General features: G+C 37.3%; 1 protein-coding gene across 5 annotated transcripts in view; it reads left to right on the top strand.

The window, feature by feature from the left end:
* adgrd1 (adhesion G protein-coupled receptor D1) overlaps window positions 1–27,926 on the top strand; it is a 121,373-nt gene that overhangs the window by 87,018 nt on the left and 6,429 nt on the right. For 4 of the 5 annotated variants that reach the window (XM_073911109.1, XM_073911107.1, XM_073911108.1 and 1 more), the window contains 9 exons: window positions 275–398; window positions 9,666–9,769; window positions 9,937–10,048; window positions 13,855–14,008; window positions 21,554–21,620; window positions 21,732–21,798; window positions 21,868–21,959; window positions 24,959–25,085; window positions 25,352–25,393. In XM_073911109.1, coding sequence (XP_073767210.1) covers window positions 275–398; window positions 9,666–9,769; window positions 9,937–10,048; window positions 13,855–14,008; window positions 21,554–21,620; window positions 21,732–21,798; window positions 21,868–21,959; window positions 24,959–25,085; window positions 25,352–25,393 — 889 coding nt within the window. Of the gene's footprint in view, window positions 1–274; window positions 399–9,665; window positions 9,770–9,936; window positions 10,290–11,997; window positions 12,726–13,854; window positions 14,009–21,553; window positions 21,621–21,731; window positions 21,799–21,867; window positions 21,960–24,958; window positions 25,086–25,351; window positions 25,394–27,926 lie in introns of those variants that run through there. The other variant, XM_073911110.1, reaches the window with a different exon arrangement.

Below are 27,926 nucleotides of genomic sequence, written 5' to 3'. Positions count from 1 at the left end.
ATTCTTTCTTGTGCTTGTTCCCTCTTTGTCCCATGTGGATATTTAATAAATATCTGCATCCACAATGGAGTTATAAAGATGAAATATTTGAGATTAATGGAATCTTGCGTTGGTTTTCATTTCGTTTAGATCAGATTTGATCAACAGCTCTTCCGTAATTCCATTAGCGCTGGACGAGGGTGTGAATTCATATGCTTTCAATATAAACAACGAATAACTCCAGCAAATCTAATGCTCAATTAAACCTCTATATGCGCGTGTTTGTCTGTTTTAGCTCCAAAGAGGGTGTGTGGTCCAATGAGGGGTGTGTGAGAGCTGATGGAAACCTGTCCTACTCTATTTGCTTGTGTAACCATCTGACAAACTTCGCCATCCTTATGCAAGTGGTTCCCATGAAGGTGAGGTGCTCTCAATGTCACTCAATGTCTGCTGCCAGTATTATTTTTCGCTTGCTTAATTGACATTAATCTTGCTTGCTTTGGCAAAACATCAAACATGAAGTTTCTTTAAGAACCATATGCTCATTTTGCGTGTAATACGCAAACACCATGATATTAAACATTGGAAAATACACACTGTATAAAGTGAACCATTGGATCAACTTTAAAAGCTTGTTGAGCCATGATCACACTAGAATTTGAGCATTTGAAATTTGTTCATACGGTGCTGCAAAATGGGAGAGATAAAACAAGATAATGCAACACTACTAAAAGAAGTTCACTAAGATTAAACTTTGGAATGCAGCAGTATATGCGAAATTCGGAAGCCAATGGGGCAGAAAGTGTAATGCAACCACAATTTTTACACCTAAAATAACTTTTATTTTAGTTTTATTTAACAGTCTAAAACTAAGTTCAGACATGTTTATATTCTTTTGGTGCATAAATTATAACGTGAACACCGTGATGGCCTTCTTTGTACAAAGGAGCATAAGTAGTAAAGAATGTAATTGATAAAGCATCTTTAAACGTTAATTACTTTAACATGAACTAAGAATGATACTTCTACAACAAGGGTGTCAAACTCATTTTCACTAAGAACTGTTTCAGCATCTGGACTGCCCTCAAAGGGCAAGTTAAAAAGGTTACTACTTCTTAACGTATTGATTTAAATACACCACCTGACAAAAGTCTTGCCTCCTTTTCAAGTTTTAGGAACAACAAATAATAACTTGACTTGTAGTGGATCATTTGGTATCAGAAGTGGCTTATATGAAAGGCAAAGGCCTCTAGATTACACTTATTTTGGCAAAATAAAATATGATCATGCCTTGATTTTTAATTATGTAATTGGGACAGTAAGGTCTGACTTCGCTTAGACGGTCACTTAACAGAAATAATGTACAATATAGAGGTTAAAGTCATGGTGCAGCGGAAAAATAATTAATATTGTGTATGACTTCCATGAGCTTGGACGACTGCATCCATACATCTCTGCAGTGACTCAAAAAACGTATTAATAAAGTCATCTGGGATGGCAAAGAAAGCGTTCTTGCAGGACTCCCAGAGTTCATCAAGATTCTTCGGAATTATCTCCAATGAAATTCATCTTCACTTCTCTTTCATCCTACCCCATACATGCTCGATAATGTTCATGTCTGGTGACTGGGTTGACCAATCCTCGAGGACCTTAACCTTCTTTGCTTTGAGGAACTTTGATGCGGAGGAATTTGCCCTCTCATGTGGTTTGTAATGGAATGGGCAGCACAAATGTCTTCATACCTCTTGATATCCTTGCCCCCATACTGAATGTAACCCCAACCCATGAGTTTTCCTTCACCAAACTTGACTTATTTCTGTGAGAATCTTGGGTCCATGCGAGTTCCAATATGTCTTCTGCAATATTTGTGATGATCGGGAAGCAGTTCAACAGATAATTCATCAGAATAATCTACCTTCTAAAACTTTTTTAAATTATCAACTAGAATTCAAGTCTGTTGCTCCTACAACTGGGATTGACAAGACTTTTGTCAGGTGGTTTATATTGATAAAACATAATTGTCTTTTTATTTATATACTCACCTCAAAAAAATAAATACAATGTACTTACTGTGTTTATAATGTATTTGAGAACACTTGTGGGGCTTTTGAGTTGGGATAGAGGTTGGGTTATGGACAGGTTTGGTGGCATGGGTAGGTTTAAGGGTGGGTTAAGGTGTAAGAGATGGTCAACAGTGTATTTACAAATGTAATTACAAAAGTTAACTACAGATGTAATTATATACATGTATTTAATCAAGCATAAGTACACAGTAAATACATGTATTTACTAAGGCTACTTAATATAAAGTGGGACCATATATATATATATATATATATATATATATATATATATATATATATATATATATATATATATATATATATATATATATATATATATATATATATATATATATATATATGCATAAATTATTTTATTAAATATACCCTAAAGAAGCTCACATTATTCTAGCAAAGTAAATAACAAAGCAAACATCATCAGACAAAAGTCATTACCGTTCTTCAAAACTTTGGTCATATTTTGGAGAAGCAGAACAATGGAAAAACAATATATTTTGAGCTGGGTCTCACACAAAACATGCATTATGGGAGATGTAGTTTATTGTCAACATGAGATATAAAGCAGCATGTACTTTTATTTCTAATGCTGGGTTTATACTAAACGTAAAGCACTACATCACTCGCTCTAGAATTACACGCGGTTTGGTGGCATGGGTAGGTTTAAGGGTGGGTTAAGGTGTAAGAGATGGTCAACAGTGTATTTACAAATGTAATTACAAAAGTTAACTACAGATGTAATTATATACATGTATTTAATCAAGCATAAGTACACAGTAAATACATGTATTTACTAAGGCTACTTAATATAAAGTGGGACCATATATATATATATATATATATATATATATATATATATATATATATATATATATATATATATATATATATATATATATATATATATATATATATATATATATATATGCATAAATTATTTTATTAAATATACCCTAAAGAAGCTCACATTATTCTAGCAAAGTAAATAACAAAGCAAACATCATCAGACAAAAGTCATTACCGTTCTTCAAAACTTTGGTCATATTTTGGAGAAGCAGAACAATGGAAAAACAATATATTTTGAGCTGGGTCTCACACAAAACATGCATTATGGGAGATGTAGTTTATTGTCAACATGAGATATAAAGCAGCATGTACTTTTATTTCTAATGCTGGGTTTATACTAAACGTAAAGCACTACATCACTCGCTCTAGAATTACACGCGGGATGCTTTCACATGATGTGAGTTTTCCGTTTAAATTGAATACCTTGAATTTCCGCAAAAGATGCAATTGAAATTAATCTGCACATGCATGCCATTTGCACTAATCATTTTGCATTAACTTTGTATTCAATCTTTACTTACATTAATCATTTCTTGCATTTGTTGTAAAATCATAGGCTCTCGCGGGCCACTTTAAATGATTTGACTGCCATGCTCTTGTGGGTCACATAAAACGATTATGGCGGTTACCTTTTGTCATGGCGATTACGTCAGCACTGATGTCTGATGTCAGTGCACTGTGTGTTAACTTAGTGTGACGTTTGATCAGGGTTACAGCTAAACTCTGCAGGAAAGGGGGCATATTTTAGGACACAAATGTAAATTCTAGTGTCTGACTAAGTATGTTGATCATATGTGAGTGGATAAAGTATAGTTGTGGGTTTCTTAGGATGACAAACTCAGAAGTCCACCACAAAATGATCTTCATTCAAAAACATGTGTTTAATCCCTAAGGAGCTATAGAGGTTTTTCTTTAACAGATATTGCCATGAGAAACATTTGCCATCTGAATAGTCTTCTAGTCTTAGGCAAAGCTTTTATTCTGGAAAATCTAACACTGAATATAAAGAGATAGTTCACCCAAAAATAAAATTGACTCACTATTTATTCTCCGTCAAGTTTTTTTTCAGACCTTAATGAGTTTCTTTCCTCTCTTGAATGCAAAAGAAGATATTTTGAAAAAGGCTGAACACCTGTACACACTGACTTCCATAATAGGACAAATAAGTACTCTGGAAGTGAATGGTTACAGGGTTCCAGCATTCTTCAAAATATCTTCTTTTGTATTTAACAGAAGAAAGAATCAGGTGAGTTCAAATTTTAATTTTCATTTCAAGTATCTCTTTAAAGTTACTAAACCTAAAGGATTAAAGATAAACTCACAACATGAAAATGCACACATTGAATGCAAGTATATATTTTTACCAGCTCATATATTGGTAAAAGTGGTCATTCAGTGGCAGGAACTCCAGAAATTAAAGTCTGCTGCAAAGCCACAGTGGTTCAGACATCTGCACAGACTGTACTGATGTTCATTTTCTTTTAAACACGCCACTCTTCTCTCAGTCATTAAAGCATGCGGTTTGATCTTGTTTAGATGTCTTTAGTGCATTTTAAGTTGATATTTTTGTCAAATTTCACCAGAGTTTATTTTAGAATCTGGTGGCTATGTTTAAATAAATCCCCCCAACAGTTCAATTACAGCTGAATTATTTTTATTAAAATTAAAGATCCCAAGATTGAATACACTCTTAAGAAGTAGTATGAGTCCACACATGCATATACATTCTTCAGTAGCGGTAACACCAAAGCTCTAAAAATAGAAAATTTAGTAAGCAAGTAATGCAGATTAACACTCACCAGGAACTTTATTATGTACACCCACTAGTACTGGGTTGCACCCATTTTTGCCTTCAAAACTGCATTAATCCTTCATGGCATAGATTCACCAAGGTACTAGAAATATTCCTCAGAGATTTTTAGCATCAAGCAGTTGCTGCAGATTTGTCGGCTGAACGTCCATGATGCGAATCTCCCGTTCCACCACATCCCAAAGGTGCTCTATTGGATTGAGCTCTGGTGACTGTGGAGGTCAATTGAGGACAGTGAACTCATTGTCATGTTCAAGAAACCAGTCTGAGATTATTTGCGTTTTATGACATGACGCGTTATTTTGCTGGAAGTAGTCATCACTCAGCCGTCGCGTCATCCAGGTGGATCCTGCACACTGGTGGTGGATGAGGAGATCCCCCATTGTGTAAAGCGCTTTGAGTTCCCAGAAAAGCGGTAAATAAATGTAAGGAATTATTATTATTATTATTATTATTATTATTATTATTATTATTATTATCAGAAGATGGGAACACTGTGGTCATAAAGGGAATGGACATGGTCAGCAACAATACTCAGATAGGCTGTGGCATTGACATGATGCTCAATTGGTACTGATGGGCCTAAAGCAGGGGTCTCAAACTCGCGGCCCGCGGGCCATTTGCGGCCTTCAGTGCAATATTTTGTGGCCCGCGCCGACCGCTGTACTCTGACAGAATCAGCGGAGCGGGGAGAGAGAGCGCTCCCCGCTCCACTGATTCTATCCGTACACAGCGCGCTTGTCACTCAATGCGCGTTGTCGCGCGCGTTCTGATCAGCTGTGTTGTCGCGCGCGTTCTGATCAGCTGTGTTGTCGCGCGCGTACTCAGAGCGATGTTATCGCGCGCCTACTGAAGGGCGGGACCGAGGGTGTGTCGCGTCGCGGGGGCACTTTTGATCATTTTGGAAGGGCACTTTCTATCCAAGACTAAAAAGGGCATGTGCACTGCACAAGTTGAGCCCTATGTGTGCACGTGCCTGCCCTGCATCTTATATATATTGATATTATAGGTAGATACAGACTGGTACAGACTGATGTGACTGAAGTGGGGTGGGGGTGTTTTAATTTATACATATATACGCCTTTTTTTTAGGTGAGGGAATGGAAGTTTTGAGTGAGTTCCCCCATTTTTTTGATCAAAAGTGCCCCCGCGGCCCCCCGACCACACCCTCGGTCCCGCCCTTCAGTAGGCGCGCGACAACACCGCTCTTGAGTACGTGCGCGACAACACAGCTGATCAGAACGCGCGCGACAACACCGCTCTTCATTATGCGCACAACAACCCCCCCCACACACACACACTCTTCAAACAATTTATCCTGCACATGCCCTTTGGACCGTCTCTGCACAGGCCTGGTCTTGAGCATTATCAGGAAGTGTCACCGACATCTGACTTTTTTTGCATTGAAAAAATGTCCAGAGTAAACTGTCATAATGAAAACATGACTAAGCCTTTTGACTATCTTGTTCATAAACAATGGTGTCAGGACTTTTCATTTTGATGATACTGACACTTTGATTGACATGAATACTTGCTTTTGAGGAATGAATTATCCATTTTAAGCATGTGACGCGCTTTTGCAGGTTATCAGCTAGGTTTTGCGGTTTGCACTAATTGTTTTGAGAAATGCATTAACTGTTGTGCAAAAATGCACTGGTGTTGTGAGAAACGCACCAAAGCGACTGAGAAAACTGTAATATATCCCTTGCAAAAATGTTTAAAAAAAGGTGATATACCCACTCCTCAAGCTGCTCATAACTCACTCACAAACAAGTCTAAAAGGCTAAATCCTGCTAAAGCATTAGATTTTGAAAAAATATGCACATATCGTATAAATCACCATTGAACCCTGAAGTTAGTTGAATTTCTCAAGATTCCTTGATTGAGCATGTAGGCCATTTCCCAGCAGGAATCTCCGAAAACACCAAGGCGCTGTAATGAATGCGATGCTAACTGTGTTTCTGATGTGCGGCGAGCCAGCAGCATGCAGGGCTTGAGGTTTTGATTGGCCGAGACTCTCCGTAAATCAGCAGCACAGCTTTAAGAGAGAAGACAGTTTGGACGCAGTTGAGACACTTCTCCAGGGGTGACGTGCAGGATTGTGTTTCTAGTCCATTGGAAAGCCATCGCCGTGTGTGAGAGTGTCCCGAGGGAGGCCGCTAGTCAGAGGCTGAGTGGGTCGAGAACTGTGAGCACGTTTGGGCGGACAGATCGACTGTCATCCGTCAGGGAGAGCTTGTAAATAACATCTGCTTTGAAATGTGGAACGACAGGCACAGCTTGATATTTTGGTAACCCTTGTCCTGTTGATTTATTTAAAGAGAGCTAAAGAGTGAATTTAAGTCAGGCTAAAGATCCTGTCAGCAAGAAGCGCTCGCTAAGTAGGGAAGTGTGTTTGTGAAGATGAGAGACATACTGCTTCACACAAAGACTGATTGGAGATTCGTCCTCCCGTGGTGTTCAAGCCAAACCGAAGCACCCAGGTGCAGCTTGGCTCTTCCGCGTCTATCATCTGCTTGTGTTTGTTGAGAAAATCTGTCCTCGCTCAGTCATGTAATCATCTCCTCTGGAGCTTTGATGCTAATACCCGCATCGGACTGGGCCTCAATTAGCGGCTCACCTCAATGCTTCAAGCCTGGAGGAAATCGTGCTTTCTCCGCTGCTCTGCAGATCCTCGATATTCTGGGCCTGCGATAATCACAAGGCAGGAAGCGGAGTTAATGTACGATCGAACCCACGCATGGAAATAGAATTATGGGGGGAAAAACAACTGCCGATGGGACCGACGTGCGGACGCAACACTGGCTACCAATTACTGGCACTGCGTCAGAGGAGCTGTAACAATGCCGCTCTATATCCTGACGAATGTTCAGGAGGAAATCTTGCTCGCTATTTACCAACAGATGGGTTCAGGGAGACATTTTAACCTCTAGGGGTTTTGTGACAGAAAACAGTAGTAGTTTGGGTCTTTATTTACTTTAAGGTGGACAAGTATTGTTTGAAACAACATTTTGATTCAAAACCAGTAATGGAAAACATATTAAACAGCGCTATATGGGAAGTTTTTGTTGGATCAATGGTTAATTCTTATCACTCTCTCTGATCACTTTCTTGTGTTTTTTTATGGTTTGCTCAGACCGCAGTGCTTACTAAAAAAAAATAAAAAATCTATTCATAAAATTGTCATATTTTAGTCAGCACAATACTCAGTGGTTAGCACTGTTGCTTTACAGTAATGATGGATTTCCACTGCAGCTTCAAATGTGTACTCAGTGCTGATGGCAACGCTATGACGCCACTGCTTTGAGGCATGTAAAATGTTCTTATGCCGACTGCTCTAAACACTTTTCCTTGCTGCTTTCAGTCCCAAAAAATGCACTGCATGACCATTTATGCTAAACCTCTATATGAATGAACTGAAAATACTCGCTAGGCTGCGCTCCCAATGTGCTATTGGAAACGCACCCTAAGAAGTTGCTGGTTCGAGTCCTGGCTGCTTCTGTTTCCCCTACCGAATGTAGCTGCCTTTGTATGATTGGAAAATGCAGTTACAAACATATGAAACTGTGAGATATTATATATATATATATATATATATATATATATATATATATATATATATATATATATATATATATATATATAATATATAATTTTATATATATATATATATATATATATATATATATATATATATATATATATATATATATATATATATATATAATTTAATAAATACATATTCAATATTTTAGTATATTTCAAAATGTAATTTAATCTAGTTAAGCTCTTCAGAGTCACATGATCTCTCAAATATTTGAAGATATTTTGAGGAATTTGTATTTTTAGACTTTTTTAATCTTTAATAAATGTAACTATGTATGTATATATGGTTGTTGTTGCCAAATGGGCTGGTCTGAGTATTTCAGAAACTGCTGACCTACTGGGATTTTCACACACAACCATCTTTAGGGTTTACAGAGAAAAAGAGAAATATCCAGTGAGCGGCACAAATGCCTTGTTGATGCCAGAGATCAGAGGAGAATGGCCAGACGGTGGTGTAGTGATGGTGGTGTAATAATGTGGGGGATATTTTCTTTGGACACTTTAGGCCCATCAGCCTACCTGAGTATTGTTGTTGTCCATGTCTATCCCTTTATGACCACAGTGTACCAATCTTCTGATGGCTACTTCCAGCAGGATAACGTCATAAACCGTGAATAATCTCCGACTGGTTTCTTGAACATGACAATGAGTTCACTGTACTCAAATGGCCTCCACAGTCACCAGACTCAACTGTGTGATGCTATCATGTTAATATGAATCAAAATATCTGAGGAATATTTCCAGTACCTTATTGAATCTATGCCATGAAGGATTAAGGCAGTTCTAAAGGCAAAATAGGGTCTAACCTGGTACTACTAAGGTTTACCTAATAAAGTGACCAGTGAGCATAGATAGATAGATAGATAGATAGATAGATAGATAGATAGATAGATAGATAGATAGATAGATAGATAGATAGATAGATAGATAGATAGATAGATAGATAGATAGATAGATAGATAGATAGATAGATAGATAGATAGATAGATACTGTAGATAAATAAAAAACTGTTCAACTGTTCTTTTTCAACTGTTGTTTTACATTTCTGTGAACAGTTAGTGCTCTCTAAGAAAAGCATCTTGTTCCAAGAAATGATTTGACTGATTGTCAACCACATGCAAGTTTGTGCTGATAAAATAATGGTGAAACTTTCGAGTCATTTAACATTATGTGATTGTCAATTCGAGTACAGATGGTCTTCTTTAACCTTTAACTTTACAATCAGTGGCTAGCTGCTGTGGTGTTCAGACTTCCTTATTTGCAGTAACATCTGGGATCCTTATTATCGTACTGTACACTACGCCAAATCAAACTCATCATCCTCATGTTTGATCCTCCACAGATCTCAGAGGCTCACCGGATGGCGCTGTCGACCATCAGCTACATTGGCTGCTCTATCTCGATTTTCTGCCTGGCCATTACACTGGTCACCTTTGCCGTTCTGTCGTGAGTACCCCGCATTGCTTTATGAACTTATAGGAATATAAAAAATATTTATTTAAATATTTAAAATCGTCAGTTCCTATTTGATTTATTTAATATGATGACCATTCATTCACACATTTATATCCACCATAAATCAAGTTCTTATTTTTTTCCCTATGTACATACAGGTCTGTGAGCACCATCCGAAACCAGCGCTACCATATTCATGCAAATTTGGCATTTGCAATATTAGTCGCTCAGATCCTTCTGCTCATCAGTTTCCGCTTTACTCATGGCACGGTGAGTTCTTGTAATAATATGTACTCTAAAAATTTCAAGTTTAGTTTCCTAGAGCTGCATTTTTGTTGTCGCAAATCCACTAGAGGCTGCTGTGTACATTTTTTGACAGACTCAAATATGTTTCTGGGCCACGTTTACTCATACATGCCATTTCTCGTAAATCAATTAGAGGCTGCTGTGCATTTCTACGAAACTCCAAATATGTTACTGGGCTACATTATCTCGTATGTGGCATTTGCTTGCTATCAACTGAACCACCTACCCCTTTCCTAAACCCAACTGATAGGGTTTTTAGATACAAACTCTAGAAGAGAAAAGCTGTCACAGCTGCATGCTTTTACCACGATTTCACACTGTTTTTTTTTTCTTGATTTTTGTTTCGTTTTGTTTCACCTGGTTTCTGGAACTGTCCTTTTTTGGACTCGAAACCCATTCCACTTCATGTCCCAAGTTCGACACTGTACAAGTTCAGCTATTGAGCAAACTGATTGCACTGGAAAAGCTGTCTATACAGAGTTAAGAAAATGAACAAAAGTTGTTGCTGTTGTCATGCCCTGAAATGATCATTTTGCACACAAAATGCAGCCACAGACACATATTTCCAAAGATATAGCCCTGGGCACATTTCCTTAATGAGCCTGTGTTAAATATATTCTTCATCAATAAAAATATTAGTGTTGGTTCACCCAAAATTATAAATGCTGTTAGTAATTACGCACTCTCATGTCATTCTAAACCACTGAGACCTTCGTCCATCTTCAGAACACAAATCAAAATATTTTAGATCAGGGTTCACCAAACTTGTTCTCTGAGGTCCAGTGTCCTGCAGATTTTAGCTCCAATGCTAATCAAACACACCTGAACTGGCTAATCAAGGTCTTACTAGGTATACTTGAAACACCCAGGCAGGCGTGTTGAGGCAAAGTGGAGCTAAACCCTGCAGGGCACCGGACCTCCAGGAATGAGATTGGTGACCCCTGATTTAAATGAAATCGTAGAGCTCCCACATCCTCTATAGACAGCAATGGTTCACGAGTCACACTTTAATCTTCTCTTGAGTTGATTTGTGTGCTTGGATCTCTGCACATTTGTTAGATGAATCAGGCCACTGTATTTTGAGGCAGATCTTTACTCTATTCAGTGCTTCAGGCAATTTTCCATTGAGATTCTCAGCATTATCCTCCCCATTTGTAGGAATCTCAAGCATTTTATTTTTCAATTCAAGTTTATTTGTTTAGTGCTTTTAACAATAATTATCATTCCAAAGCAGCTTTACAAAAGGTGCACATTATTACTTTAGTCAAAATCTGAAAAGTTCAGCGACTGTGTATAGGGTGGACAGTATATAAATTGTTTATAGGCTGGACTGTATATAAACATAGTCAACCTGCAGTTATACAGTATATAGTGGCATTTCTAAAAAGGTGAAGTCTATGTGTGTGATACATTTTCAATTAAGTGTATTCGTGTTGGGGCACAGCAAGAAGGTCACTGGTTTGTGTCCTGGCTGGGCCAGTTGGCATTTTTGTGTGGATGTTCTCCCCGTGTTTGCATGGGTTTTCTCTGAGTGTTCCGGTTTCCCCCACAGTCCAAAGACATTCACTATAGGTGAATTGGATCAACTAAATTGGTCGTAGTTTGTGTGTGTGTGTGTGTGTGTGTGTGTGTGTGTGTGTGTGTGTGTGTGTGTGTGTGTGTGTGTGTGTGTGTGTGTGTGTGTGTGCGTGTGTGCGTGTGTGTGTGTGTGTGTGTGCGTGTGTGTGTGTATGTGTATGTGAGAGTGTATAGGTCAGGGGTGGCCAACCCTGTTCCTGGAAAGCCACCTTCCTGCAGATTTCAATTGCTACCAATAACAAACACACCTGAATCAATTAATTAGGACCTGAACACCACGTGATAATTACAGGCAGGTGTGTTTGATATGAGTTGCAACTGAAATCTGCAGGAAGGTGGCTCTCCAGGAACAGGGTAGGCCACCCCTGGTATAGGTGTTTCCCAGAACTTTGTTGCGGCTGGAAGGACATACACTGTGTAAAACATATGCTGAAATAGATGGCTGTTTATTTCCCTCATAAATAAAAGGAACTAAGCTAAAAGAAAATGAATGAAATGATTGCATGTATTTGTGTCTTGCTTAGAATTGTGTGTTGCCCTCAAAGGCCATCATGTCTTCAAGTCCTTATTCAAGAGTTCACACTTAGATATTGCTTGACAACTGTTAGCAGGTTTGGCATGCTGTCCTGGAAGAGAACCCTGATAGTTGAGCCCAGGGCTCCCGCCAAGTCCATAGAGCATGTTTGGGGAGTACGAGATCAGGTGGTTCTCGAGAGCTCCCCTTTTTTAAAGGAGGAAAGGAGGAGAAAGGGGTGGATGGGGGGTTTCTTCAGAAAACTAAGATAAGGAAGTAAATCTAGCTAGGCTACTTATAGTGAGTTATGATAGATCTGATTGGCTAACTAATGAGAGTAGATGAGAGGCCAGCTGCAGTCAATTATATCATGTGCTCCTCTCGAAATTAGTTTGAAAAACTTCACTTAAGTTGGCACTTTTTGCATGGTACTTAAATGAGTTATTGACATTGTAATATTCTAGAAATCACAGATCTGTAATGTCTAACGTCTCTTGTTATTGATGAGAAACTCATTCCTTTGGACTTCATCTGGACAACCTGTCATCAGTGAGTTTTGGTCACTTTAAAAAGGCTCATCATATTGCAGGCAGTGAAAACTGAAAAAAAAAAAAACTTGCTACACCGCAAAAATCCTAAAATTTACTCAGTTTAGATCGGATTTGGTCTGACTCTAAATTGAGTTAAAGTTACTCAAGTTAATAAGACAATGAAAGGTTTTATTAGGTGATGATTGAGCACTGATTATGAACACCTTCTGTTAATAAACAAGCACAGAAGAGAAAAACAAAAATACAACTGACTTCAGTCATAGCCTTAAATGAAATCAGCTGAAATCTCTCAAAATCTCAGCAGAGGATCTTTAAGCAACTCCACAAACAGCTACTGTACTTATTATCAACCTCTTTGCCCATATTTAAAGAGGAGTCAAATAATATCGGAACTGAGTAAATGTTACTCAGAGGATTTTGCTGTGTATGGTTTCTCAAATAACTATGGATTTTATCTGAAAGTGTTTTAATTTCCAAATCATAATTTATTTCCAAATATATCTTTAAAGCTTTTATATCGTGCTTCAGAATATACTCTCACAAAATATGCTTACAAAACTCACAGAATATACTTATATTGCAAACCCAAAATCATTTCTGTAAATAGTGAAATATACCCTGAAAACCTTAGCAAACATCCAAATAACAACACTAATAATTTTCCACACATACAGTACATCACAGTGATGATTTATCTGATAATGAAATGTTCAGATGACGCCAGCATCTCTGTGTGGAATTGTGTTTTGTTGTCGATGGTGATTATCGCATCATTATCAGTAACAGAAACAGCATGTTGTCATTACATAAAGAAATCCAATAAGGTGGAATGAGCCGATGACTCTGCTAATCTCCTAACATGCCTCCAGCATTACGGGCAGATTCATTTGATACTCGGTTAATTTGATTGTGCTTCCTCTGTTTGAGGACTTGGCTGAACTCTTGCCGTGGTAATGTCACCGCTGAGATGGTATGAACTCATTGAGCTCAGTGGTGCTGTCAGTCGCATTTATTTGAACAACATCTATTACATTAGCAGAAAACAGATCGGTTTTCTCAGAGTTGCATTCTGTCTAGACGCTTGTCCTCAAATGCCACAGTGAATGATAATGTCCTCTTTTTTTCAGCTCCCATGTAAGATTATGGCCGTGTTGCTGCATTTCTTCTTCCTGTGCGCGTTTTCCTGGATGCTGGTCGAAGGGCTGCATCTCTACAGTATGGTGATTAAAGTTTTTGGCTCAGAGGGCAGCAAACACTTTTATTACTATGCCATTGGATGGGGTGAGTACAACTTTTTTTTTTTAGGTTTTTTGAATGCTATGTGTTGAGATTGCAGAGGACCACCACCATCCTTTATACTTTGAGAACTTTATTGCCACTTTTTGACATCACTGTGATCCATTGTGATTGCATCTACAAAGCAATTGAATTTCTCTTCAGTTTTATTGACCTCATCACATATACACATATATATTTTCTTGTTACACATACAGTTGAAGTCAAAATTATTAGCCCCCCTGAATTATTAGACTGCTTGTTTATTTTTTCCTCAACTTCTGTTTAACGGAGAGAAGATTTGTTTAACACAAATAATATTTTACTAGATATTTTTCAAGACACTTCTGTATAGCTTAAAGTGACATTTAAAGGCTTACCTAGGTTAATAAAGGTAACTAGGCAGGTTAGGTTAATCAGGCAAGTTATTGTATAATGATGGTTTGTTCTGTAGACTATCAAGAAAAAATATAGCTTTTTTTGTCCCTAAAATGGTGTTTAAAAAATTTAAAACTGCTTTTATTCTAGCTAAAATAAAACAAATATGACTTTTTCCAGAAGAAAAAATATTATCAGACATACTGTGAAAATTTTCTTGCTCTGTTAAAGACCATTTGGAAAATATTTTAAAAAGAAGAAAAAAAATTGAAGACGCTGAACCACAAAACCTCCAGTCTTAAGTTACACGTGTGTATTCTAAGCAATCGCCAAAAGTTTGGTAAAATTATTGATTTTTCTTTTCTGCCAAAATCATTAGATGTAATATTATGTAAAGATCATGTTCTGTAAATATATTTAGGAAATGTCCTGCTGTAAAAATATATCAAAACAATTTTTTTATTAGTAATAGTGATGTTCTCAGTATTTACATTTTCTTCCGAACCCTCAGAACTCTACCAATTATCAAAATTTACAGTATGTCCTTACCCTAACAAAGTACACAACAAAGAAAAGCTAATGTACAGTTGAAGTCAGAATGTTTACACTCACCCCCCCCCCCATTAAATAATTACCCCCCCTGTTTATTTTTTCCCAATTTGTTTTACATAGAGAAGATTTTTTCAACACATTTCTAAACATAATAGTTTTAATAACTCATCTCTAATAACTGATTTATTTTATCTTTGCCATGATGACAGTCAATTATATTTTACTACATATTTTTCAAGACAATTATATACAGCTTAAAGTGACATTTAAAGGCTTAACTAGGTTAATTAGGTTAACTAGGCAGGTTAGGGTAATTAGGCAAGTTATTGTATAACGATGGTTTTTTCAGTAGATAATCGTTAAAAAAAAGCCTAAAGGGGCTAATAATATTGACCTTAAATTGATTAATAAAAAAATTAAACTGCTTTTATTCTAGCCGAAACAAAATAAATCAAACTTTCTCCAGAAGAACAAAATATTATCAGACATACTGTGAAAATGTCCTTACTCTCTTAAACATCATTTGGAAAATATTTTAATAAGAAAAAAAATCAAAGGGAGGCTAATAATTCTGACTTCAACTGTAAATGATGTATTTCAATAAAACAATTAAATTGACATTTATGGCTGGTTTTGTGGTCTTTTGTGATTAAATTATTCCATATTTAGAGATTAAAACTTCAGATATACACACACACACACACTTGGGTCACTGCTAAGGTCAATCATATTAGCACATGAGCTGCCTTAAAAATAAGAATTAAAAGAACAAACCACTGGCTACACAACAAACCACTGATGTCACTTGTCTAATTAACATATCGTACCTGTTAGAAAGATTATTAAAATGTCAATTAAATGTCCCTTAGTGTACCATTTTAGAAGCTCCTTATTAAAAAAAGAAATTATTAAAAACTTAAAAAACTTTTACAAAATACAATACAACAACACTTTTCTTACATAACGGTTCTTTGGGCGATTTAGACTTTCTATACCTGTGCTTAAAGCATTTTCTGTTTTTACTGGCTAGATGCTTTGTCTTCAGCTGCTCTGATTGATTCACTGTTTAAAGTGCATGTCTCAGCATTTCTTTACTTTACCACATCACTTTAAATCCACATGTGAAAATGATACAAAAGCCCACAGGCAAACATTATGCAAAATTGCTACAAACCGATAGGCTTATGTGCAGAAAGCTGGAATTACTGACTCATTTCAGGCAGTTCAGAAGGTGTTCTTTCAATTGGGAGGCAAAAATTCCATGTTTAAATGCAATTTGACGTTCGAAAGTGCTTTTTCATTTACAAGACGGTTACATTACTGACCACATGAATGTTACTGTCTGAAAAAGCATAATAGTAGCACTTTAAGTAACATAAGAACAAAGTTGAATAAAGAATAAATGCATGCGTTAAAGTACATTTTGTGAATTACAATTTTTTTATGTTAGAACTTTTTCTGTACAAATAAATAAGCAATATTATACATATTAATTAAGTTTAATTTATGAGATTTAGTCATCTCATATCCTGATAATAATATACAGTTATAGTCAGAATTATTAGCCCCCTAAATTATTAGCTCCCCTGTTTATTTTTTCCCCAATTTTTGTTTAACGGATTTGTTTGACACATTTCTAAGCATAATAGTTTTAATAACTAATTTCTAATAATTGATCTATTTTATCTTTGCCATGATGACAGTACATAATATTTTACTAGATATTTTTCAAGACACTTCTATACAGCCTAAGTTGACATGTAAAGGCTTAACTAGGTTAATTAGGTTAACTAGGCAGGTTAGGGTAATTAGGCAAGTTATTGTACAACGATGGTTTGTTCTGTACACTATTGAGAAAAAAATTGCATAAAGGGGATATTAATTGGGACCTTAAAATGGTTTTTAAAAAATTAAAAACTGCTTTTATTCTAGCCGAAATAAAACAAATAAGACTTTCTCCAGAAGACAAAAATATTATCAGACATACTGTGAAAATTTCCCTGCTCTCTTAAACATCATTTGATTAATATTTTAAAAAAAATCAAAAATCAAAGGGGGGCTAATAATTCAACTGATTTTCATGACATGGTACCATTTGTTTAAGTTCAATTAATTAATAATAATTAATAAGCTAAGTTAAAGGAAAGTGAATGAATGAATATACTCAGAAATTTACCCATTCATCTGTGATCATATTTCTCACTTATTTAGAAGATTTAGCAAAAATGTTTGCTAATTGTACAAATATAAAATACATTTTAACACTTTTCAATCATTCATTAATTTTCTTTTTGGCTTTACTGATGAGGGGTTACCACAGCGGAATGAACCGCGAACTTATCTAGCATACATTTTATGCTGTGGATGGCTTTTCAGCTGTAACCTAACACTGGAAAACATCCATACACACTTATACACTACAGCCAATTTAGCTTATTTAACTCACCTATACCTCATGTCTTTGGACTGTGGTGGAGACCTGAGAACTCGGAGGAAACTCACACGAACACAGGGAGAGCATGCAAATTCCACACAGAAATGCCAACTGATGGGGCTCGAACCAGTGACCTTCTTGCTGTGAGGCGATTGTGCTACCCACTGCTCCACCATGATGCCCTTAACATTTTAAAAACTAAAAATTATTACTGGTCACTAAATAAATTTAAAATGTAAACATTTATGTGTACTTTTATGATCGCAACCTTCTCACAGTGCTGTTATTCATACTTCTGACTTATTCCCATAATGATGTAATATTCCACTCATATAAATTATGAAAAATCATTACCTTAAACAATCGTTTGTGACACCAAACAATAGCGAATATTATGAAATGAAATACTTTCAATTTGTGCCCATATAATATATATTGTCATATTGCCTACCCCCTGTGATTAGTACAGTTTTCGCCACTAAAATAGATCTAATACAGTGGCGCTGTTCATTGAATTCATCTTAAAAATCATATAAACTTCTTTGCTCCATTACACACAGACACGCTTGAACTAGATCACACATGCTGAGAAGAAACATCAGAACAGTTTCATTGGCCTTAAACAAACCATAACACATACTGTAAGCCCGCGGGAGTCAAATGAGGTTGTCCCATGGCAGGCATTTAGAGAGATCCTCCTCCTCCCTGATGCTCAAAAAGGGAGGAAAATAAGACATTTGTGCATTACGGTCTTTCTGAGCTGTCAGTAGATTAAAGGACATTAAATCTTAGCAGAGTCTTCAGTGGGTCATCGCTAATGATGCCGTCACTGTTATTAATTGAGCTGTTCTCCAGTGTGCAGATGTGATAATAGACAACATGTGCTGTTTGGAGAACAGTTTATAATCTGCTTTTTTTACACCTAATTTGACATTGCCGGTGTTACGAGAGGCCTAGAAGTGAGTCAATAATCACTTTTACTACATGCAAATTGGCATCATTATTACTAAAGGTGTTTTTCATTATTAAATATGATACATTGTCGAATAAATAGACATGTTTATTTGTCTCCATAGTGATACGCGTGATAGGCTTGATGTGGGTGAAGAAAACGGGCTTTGTTAGACTTAGTCATTACTTTAAACTGAAGTGTACTCCCTTTCTAAAAGCTTTTGGCACGGGTACACTGCTCTTTATTTATGGTGGCATGAAACAGCCGGCTACAGTCCAACACTTCTTATTTTTAGTTCCTACGACATAATCTGAAAACTTCTACACTTGGTTTTACAACCAGGTATTTTTAGCTCCAGTAACGTTCCAGGTTTTTCCCACAAACATTCGTCTTTTAGCACGTCACTCATATATAGAGAAAACACATGTTGAGATGGAGAGATTTGGCAAAGACTACTAAGAAACTGCATACTCTTTATATTATAGATTTACTATGCTTAAGTGTGTGTGTGTGTGTGTGTGTGTGTGTGTGTGTGTGTGTGTGTGTGTGTGTGTGTGTGTGTGTGTGTGTGTGTGTGTGTGTGTGTGTGTGTGTGTGTGTGTGTGTGTGTGTGTGTACCCACTTGCCTACCTATCTAAGAAGGGACCTTGGTGTCATTACACAACAACTAACATGGGACCTGAAGCCAAAAGGGGACATTTTCCATGTCCCCTAGTGAACATGCCTTAAATCATGTTAAAATCAAATGAAAAGGCCTTTGGTGAAGTTTTTTTTTTTTACATTTTGACTAAGGGGGTCATAGTAGTAAAGCTTGTGAAACAGGATTTCAAGAGTTCCTAATTGGATATGCTTAGCGTTTAGACCAGGTTTGGCATGCTGTCCCGGGAGAGAACCCTGAGCTCGGAAATTCTACAGCCCAAGGCTTCCGCCTGGTCAATAAGCATTTAAGGGGATCCGAGTTCAGGTAGGTCTCAAAAAGCTCCCCCTTAGAAAAGGGAGGAAAAGGAGGAGATGGGGTGGAAGGGGGGATTCTTCCAAAATGAAGATAGGGCAGTAGGGAGAAAACGATCCATTTATAGTAAGCTTGGATCACTCTTATTGGATTATTACTGATTACAAATGAGAAGCCAGTCGTGCTCAATCATATCACATGCTATTCTTCAAATTATTTAGTGAAACTCCACGTATCAAAACTCATCTATGTATTTACAAAAAAAAATTACATCAAAGAACTAGCACATTGAAATACAGGCAAGATGATGAATGGTGACAATACAATACCAGGCCATGAACTAAACAAACTCAGGGGTATAAGGGGTATATACCAAGACATGATTGAACTGATAACAAACAGGGGTGAGACACAGGTGGAACTAATAAACATTAACAAATGGCGGGAAAACGGATCAAAGCAATCACATGACAAAACGTAAGCACATGGAAAACCACACATAGGAATCACATGACATACAGATGTCACTACTTCAATTTGTTCCCTTTGCTGCCGTCCATACCGCTGCAGCGGTGGTAGTTGGTGCGCCAGCAGCTTTTGACCACTGGGTGGCGCTTCAACCACAGATTTTTAGCTTTGCCTTTTCACAATACTAGATAGACGGTTCTGTATGTTACCTTATGTGATTATGTGATTCAATTAAAATATACATTTGTTTTAGTTTTCTTATAAACATGCTTTTACACTATACTGTATGTTTTAAAAAAGATACAGTTTGTGGTGAGAAATATAGCCCTAGGCTGCAAAAAGAAAATATAAGCATTAAGTTCTTTAGCCTTTATAGTGCCCTATTAATTTGAAAAGAATGTTTCAAATTCTTTGACAATCATGGCAATGTTATTACCTCAAATCTTAAATATGTGCATGTATGAAAACCGCGGCATAGCACACAAGGTATTTCCTCACCATTGCCACCTTTGGCTTGCATGGTTTTGGGACTTTTGGAACTTGTGGAGCTGTGCATCAATGGATTTACTTTTTAGGGCTTGGACTTCAGCAGTATAAATTAAACTTAAACTTTGTCATACTTAAACTCTGGAAACTGGTCTGACAAAGTTTTCATTTACTTGAACTATAGGTGTTAAGCTGCTTTGACATAATCTACATTGTAAAAGCGCTATAGAAACAAAAAAGAATTGAATTGAAATTGCCAGGGGAGGAGTCACTTTAAGGAGGAATTATGAGGGAAACTGTAGATGAACAGGGAAAGGAGGTGGCCAGGGAAGAGTAAGATGGAGGGAGGAAACAGGAAGGTAGCTGGAGCAGGAGGCATATGATCCAGTATGCAGCCAGGAAGACAGCCCAGGATGGAGTGGCCGATGACTCAAGGGGGCCGACCGAGAGAGACGCTGCTGATGTAGGTGGAGCCCAAGGAGGAGACGAAGAGCCACAGGGCGAGGGTTATACCGAGGTCACGGAGGGCCAAGGTAGAGCAAACGTTTCGCCCGACCGAGGCAAAGATGTGGATTTGGAAGCCTGCAGTGGAGTCAGAGTGACAGAAGACCAAGGTGGAGCTAGAGGAAAGAAGGAGCTCAACGCTGAATGGAGTGACGAGGCCGAGCAAGATGAGTGGAGTCCAGAGGCAAGTGAAAGGCAACAACTGACCAAGGAGAAGCTGGAGGTATGAGGGAGCCTGGCAGAGCTGGTGAGCTGACAGTCCATGGTGGAGATGTGGAAGAAGTTAGCCAATGCACATCCTTAGGGTTAGAGGGCAGAGGTGCAGATCAGAGGCTGGAGGTGAGGACGAAGGGAAAAATGGCTGATGGCTGTAGGAGCTGGCACATACAAAGGTGGAAAGGAAGGCTTAGGTGGGATGCCACTTATGACTGTAGAGTTACTGTCGTCTGGGAACAGTGGAACAAGGATGCTGTCTGGTAACAGCGGAAGTGGAAATGAGTCTTTGCTTTCTGGGAACAGCTGGGATGGGTTGAATTGACTCCAGAAAACTAATGAGTAGCATCTCTTTCCAGAGGCAACTCACTCTCAGTGGTAGGGAGGTGAGCGGGGCTCTCATTCAGACCCACTATATCCACCAGGACTCCATCAGAACACTTTTACTGCATTTTACACTCAGTGTCACTGCAGTCTATGAAGGCCCCCTGTTGGATAGGTAGACATCAATCAGAGCTTCAGGTCCCCACTTAGCATGTGTAAAATAAATGATCGGTTATATCATAAAAAATTGCACTGAATAGTCCCTCTAAAACTGCTGTCTTTCCTCAGGCTGTCCTTTAGTCATATGTGTGGTGTCTATGACCTCGTCACTACACAGCTATGGAGAAGATGACAAGTAAGTTTCCATCACAACAGCAAGAGTCCACGCATGGTCAATATACAGTCCATTAAGATGACATCATTCTAACATCATGTGTCCCGTTTGTTTTGTCTTTTTCTGTCCTAGTTGCTGGCTGTCTCTCAAAAATGGGGCGATTTGGGCTTTTGTAGCTCCTGCACTGTTTGTTATATTGGTAAGTAGCTGTTAATGAGGTGTGTTAAATTCAAGAAACACTTGTAATGTTGCATTCTCTGCCATCCAGGTGAACATTGGCATTTTGGTAGCTGTGACTCGAATCATATCCAGGATCAGCGCTGAGAACTATAAGGTTCATGGAGACGCCAACTCTGTGAAGTGAGTATCTTGATTGTAACATCCATGCTGCCATTGCCTTAAAGGGTTTCCCACATATCAAGACTTGTATAGAATAAATAATGTAACATTATATCATGAATAATGTCTCCTAATGAAATCCGAAGTCGAAAGCCAATATAATATTTATGTTGTTTAATTAAAAAATTCAAATTTATTTTGTATTATGAGGGCCACCATTATTTTAGGATGTGATCGGTATGTGACATCAATTCGATTGATGCTGTCCTCAGCTATTTAAACACAACTCAGAAGATTTATTCATTCATTTTCTTTTCGGCTCAGTCCCTTTATTAATCTGAGGTCGCCACAGCGGAAGGAACCGCCAACTCATCTGGTACATGTCCACACACAATCATTCACACACATACACATACACTATGGACAATTTAGCCTACCCAATTCACCAATACAGCATGTCTTTGGACTGTGGGGGAAACCAAAGCACCCAGAGGATCTGTCACAACTCAGAAGATAGATACTGATATAAAGCCACATTTCGCTGCTCTTGGTTTTCAATCTATAGGACGTTGGTCTTCACTACCATTGATTTTTTTTTCATTACAAGACTAAATACTTCAGGATATGGAGTGAAATTCACATTGAGAAACGGCAAAGAGAAAAACACTAGACCAGGGGTGTCCAAACTCGGTCCTGGAGGGCCAGTGTCCTCTGAGTTTAGCTCCAACTTGCTTCAACACACCTGCCAGGAAGTTTTTAGTATATATAGTAAAAGCTTGATTAGCTGGTTTAGCTGTGTTTGATAAGGGTCGGAGCTAAACTCTCCAGGACACTGGCCCTTCAGGACCGAGTTTGGACACCACTGCGCTAGACAATAAACTTACCGATCCTTGTCAAAATCTGCAGCGATAATACTGGAGAAAAATGGACACTTACTGACCACTCGCCATGTCTTTCTGGGAGTAAGCTTGAACTTTGTCCTTCAGTGACTGACAGGCATCAACATGTTCACCTCCTGCTATTTTTCAATGCGAATTTCACTCTATATTTGAAAGCATTTAGACCAGGGGTGCCCAAACTTATTCTTATGAAGGGCCAAAAACCAAACTTGATTGTGGCTAGTCGAAGGTAAATATAGATGCCATGGGTAATTCCTTAATTAATTTAATAACGTTTAAAAATAATAATATTTTAGAAAACATTGCTTTATATTAACTAATACAGCATATTTTGTACATTTTATAATAAACTTATTATAGTTAGAAACATAAAACAATCTCACAGAATGGAGTCACACTAGTTTTTGCCTTGATTTGTTCACGGGTGTCTTCTGCAAAGTCCTTTATCTGTAGAGTGATAAAATTTACATTTTAAAAATCATATTTATTTACAATATTTAATTCATTTCAGTTTGCTTTTTTGTAGCTCAGCAATAAAACAAGCAAAAAATAAGTTTCTCCAAATTAGAAATGATGATCTCTTTTCAAGACATTCGCCCCAACCCGTTCCATCCTTCTCACACTCTTCTCAGATGGAATGGTGGGCCAAATCAAAGGATTTAATGGGCCAAATTTGGCCCATGGGCCCTACTTTGGGCATCTCTGATTTAGACTTTTTGTGTAGAAACTCTGATGATCAGGTTTAAGTTACCACTTAGGGCCGAGACCTACCAAGTCAAAACAACTAGCGAAAAATAAAACCTTACTTTGTTGTTGGCTTGTGTTGGATCACATCTGGACCAAACAGCTGTACATGAACACACCACAGGGACAAACATTGACTGAAACGAGAGACAATTTTTGCACCTACGCAAGAGTACGTGTCATTTTGCTCCACAAGGGGGCCGTAGTCTGTTTTCTCGTTCCACAAAGGGAAACTGAACTTACGATAATTAGACTACAGACAAAGCGTAAAAAAACATCGTTTAGTACCATTATCACAGTAATTGTCACTGACCACATAGGGATTCGCTCGAACTCCACTCTCGCCTTGCAAACAGGGGGAGCCCTGGGCTCGAGGATGAGCTCAGGGCACTCTCCCGGGACAGCATTCCAAACAAGCTTTATAATCAATCATCAACTAACTGTGAACTCTTGAAATGGTTATTATAGTGACAAGAGATCTTCAGGACAGGACTTTCTGTATAAAATGTGTACAAAATCTGTACTAAAATCAAAGAGATCTTACAGTAGAGGTGATGAGGTGCAGAGAAGCTGACTTAAACTCACTCAAAGAAAGGCTGTTGTTATCAAGCATTGTTTACTTCAGTAAATCAGTTTAATGTTCAAGGGATTGATCCAATAGTCCTGTTGAAAAAAGAATGTCATTCTCCCTTGTAAAAGTATTTTGTAGTATTTTTAAAATACAGTATTTTATTTTGATACGTGTTGTGGCTGCTGTATTTTGAAATTGTTGTTGTCGTTTTTTTGATACACCTAAAATTGAGGTATTTGGTATTTTATTTTAAAATACATTTCAATGTATTTTTGCCCATCCCTGCATATATACAGTGAATACTGAGTGAGAAGAAATTTGTCTTTGTTCAATGTGACATTAGTGTGATTGTGTATTGCTTCTTAATATATATTTTATTCTTTGCATTCTGTAAAGTATAATAAAATTCTACATGTTTTTAATGTTGGTGCAGAAAGACTCATCTTGAGTTTTTGGGGTTAATCGTGGTCTGTCTAAATGTCATTTATTAATTCTAATCAGTTTAAATATTGGATGAACTGCAAGGATAATAATGCAATCACATTGTTTTTTAAACACTTTACTGATTGTTTACAGTTTAATAGGAGTTACCCACATAATTCATACAAAAAACATGGGAAGTATAGAAAAATATACTCTTATACTCTTACTCTTGCTCTTATAGTTGTGTAAATTGCTTCCTTTTCCTCATTTGTAAGTCGCTTTGGATAAGAGCGTCTGCTAAATGACTAAATGTAAATGTAAAAAAAGCAATCTAGAAAGAAAAGTCACTAGACTTTTTTTCATGCTTATACATGTCTTTGCAGGCTGACGACCAAAGCAGTGGCTGTTCTTTTACCTATTCTGGGCATATCGTGGGTCTTTGGGGTTCTGGCGGTGAATGATCACTCTCTGCTTTTCCAGTACATGTTCGCAGTGTTCAACTCTCTTCAGGTCAGTTATCACTACTGTGTAACAAAACAGAGCTGCACAAATCACCACAGGTTTTACACAAACTGATCGATTTTCACATAGTTAGCGGCCTCCAAAGTCAATAGCATGTTGGCCAAACAATGACAGCTTTAAAAATACGAGACATAACGATGTTTGAAATGACTTTGGACCTGGACTGACTTGTAAGAACTGTTGCAGATGTGAATTGGAGCGCTTTCCACAACATTTAGCGTTATCTTTTGTTTTCTTTTTTTTTTTTCTCTAAGGGGTTCTTCATATTCCTGTTTCACTGTCTGTTAAACTCTGAGGTAAGTGTGTGTTTGTGCAGCTGTGACTGAAGTCTGTGCTGTGTATCTGGGGAAATGTCTGATGTAGCGAAGCAAACAGCATATGGCAAGCCGTGCTAACATTAACTCTAATAGCAAAACTATTGTATATATATTCATGCTAAAAACATTTTGGGATTTGATTTGTACAAAATAAAACAAACCAACCAAAAATTGTGAGAAAAAAATTATGAATTAAATAGCATAACAATTTAATTGTCTTCAAATAAACTTTACTAATTAAGCTTTACTAATTACTAATTGCTTTTCTAATAAGATCAACAGAATATTTACTTTTCAAGTACTAATAAACATCCAATATCTAAATAATAGGCAGGTAATAAGCCTTTAGTTATTAGTGAGAATTGATACTTAAAGAGCCCCTATCATGCTTCATAAAAGGTAATATTTTGTTTTTTAACAAAAATTAATTTGTTCCAAAACCCCTCCTTAGCATGAGGCTAATCTGCACTGATTGGTCCGATTACCCAGTCTGTTGTGATTGGTAGACTGCATTCAACACAAGACGCTGACGAATGAAGATGAAGAGAAACGCCCGGCATGATTAAGAAGTAGCACAAGGGATATGTGTGAGCCCAATGTAGGAATGCAGTAAAGCAATGTAGTTAAACTCCAGCATATTCCTTTATTCTTAGCCACAACCCCAAATAATAACAATGACACGCACATTCACAATTAATCCACTCGGTGGCAAAAGTTGAACAATTTCGAAAATTGGTCGCGCCACACGAGTGTGTGTAGGGACAGCCGACAAACAGCAAGAGATTGCGAGCACAACACTCATTTAAATCGTTAAAGAAAGAAGCATGCGTCGCATTTTCAACATGGTTTTGGACACGATATGTAAGTAGCCCATACAGATTTTACCTAAGAGATACAGTACAAGCACTGATCTATAACAGATACAGGATTACAAGCTGCACTGAGCAATTACAAGTCACAACACACAATTAAATACATGTTTTGCAAACTACAGAGAAAAAGTTTAACCACACTTTACATTGTGTAGAAAGGAGAAACACGGAATCTGGAGGAAGAAGAAACAAAGTTTCTTTGACAAAGAAATGAAAAAGTCCCATACATAAATATTATTTGTATATAAGTAGTCTTTGCTGATCCTTCCTTTATTAACAAATGGGCAGCAAATCCCACGCTGCAGGTAGGTTATTGTATCAATCATCAGAAAATTACCGGAACAAACACAGCACACTAGTTGGCTATACTGTGGTGTTGTTGTGAAAATAAACCTTATCCTTCCCCACAGTCACATGTCTGGCGCATGTCTCTCAGTGATAATAATCTCTGCATCATGATCAATCCTATCATCCCCCGCACTCTGCTAGCAATTGAAGGGAAAGCCACGTTCATGTTTTACCTAATCAAGCAGTTCATATTTGGTATTGTCATCATCAATATGAACAGGCAAAAGATCCGGACGAATGATGAATCATTTTAACCAGTGTTTCTCAACCACGTTTCTGGAGGACCACCAGCTTTGCACATTTTCCAGATCTCCTTAACTAAACACACCTGTTTCAGATTATCAGCTAATTAGCAGAGACTGAAAGACCTGTAATAGGTGTGACAGACAACAGAGACATCCAAAACATGCTCCAGGAACGTGGCTGAGAAACACTGATTTAAACAACTCTGAGTCGAATCTTTTTTCAAAAATCAATATTTTTAAACAAGGCGCACTTTCAGATTTAACCCTCAGCTGGATGTTTTCATTCACTTACAGCTATGTTGCACACTGCAAGGTCATTTTCAAAATACCTTAATAGGGGCTCTTTAAATTAAAGTTTTCCTACTTATTCATTAGATAATTGTACTACCATATTTACTGACTAGTAATTGTTTGTTTGTTTGTTTGTTTGTTTGTTTGTTTGTTTCAGCTACAATTTTAAATGTTTTACCATTTACTTCAATAGAGCTCTGTCATAGATATAAAACATATTCAGTTCTTGACGTAATTATTAGTATATAAAAGTATGTACTACTAGTGTAAATTATTCAAAACTTAATAGCCTTTAATAGTAATAACAGATCTCCATAGAAGTCAATGGCAAGAAGTTTTTAATTTTTTACAATAATAGTTTCTCGCTTGTGAAATCTAGTGATATATTTAAGGAGGACTACACTCTCAGATATAGATTCGTGAGCTGTCACTGGGGTGGTACACATTTGTTCTTAATGGGTCTATATTGTTAGACTACCCCAAAAGTATAGTTTATTGCCTACAGATTTTAAGAAGAGCACTTTTGTACTTTTTAGGTACTAATATGTACCTTTAAGGTATTAATATGGACCTTTATGGAAAAATTATACCTATTGAAAAAGTACCACCCCAGTGACAGCTAAAGTAGGCTCCCTTTATTTCTGAGAGTGTAGCACAAGATAAGCACAATTAGCCAATGAATAAGCACTAAAACATAATGGAAAACATGTTTAAAATAGTGCTGGTACCAAGATAATGTCAAAACAGCTTGCCATA

This window comes from Danio rerio, chromosome 8 (genome assembly GCF_049306965.1).
Source record: "Danio rerio strain Tuebingen ecotype United States chromosome 8, GRCz12tu, whole genome shotgun sequence".
Classification (NCBI taxonomy): Eukaryota; Metazoa; Chordata; class Actinopteri; order Cypriniformes; family Danionidae; genus Danio; species Danio rerio.
Note: the sequence above shows the minus strand (reverse complement) of the source record. Positions and strands in the feature narration are given on the sequence as shown.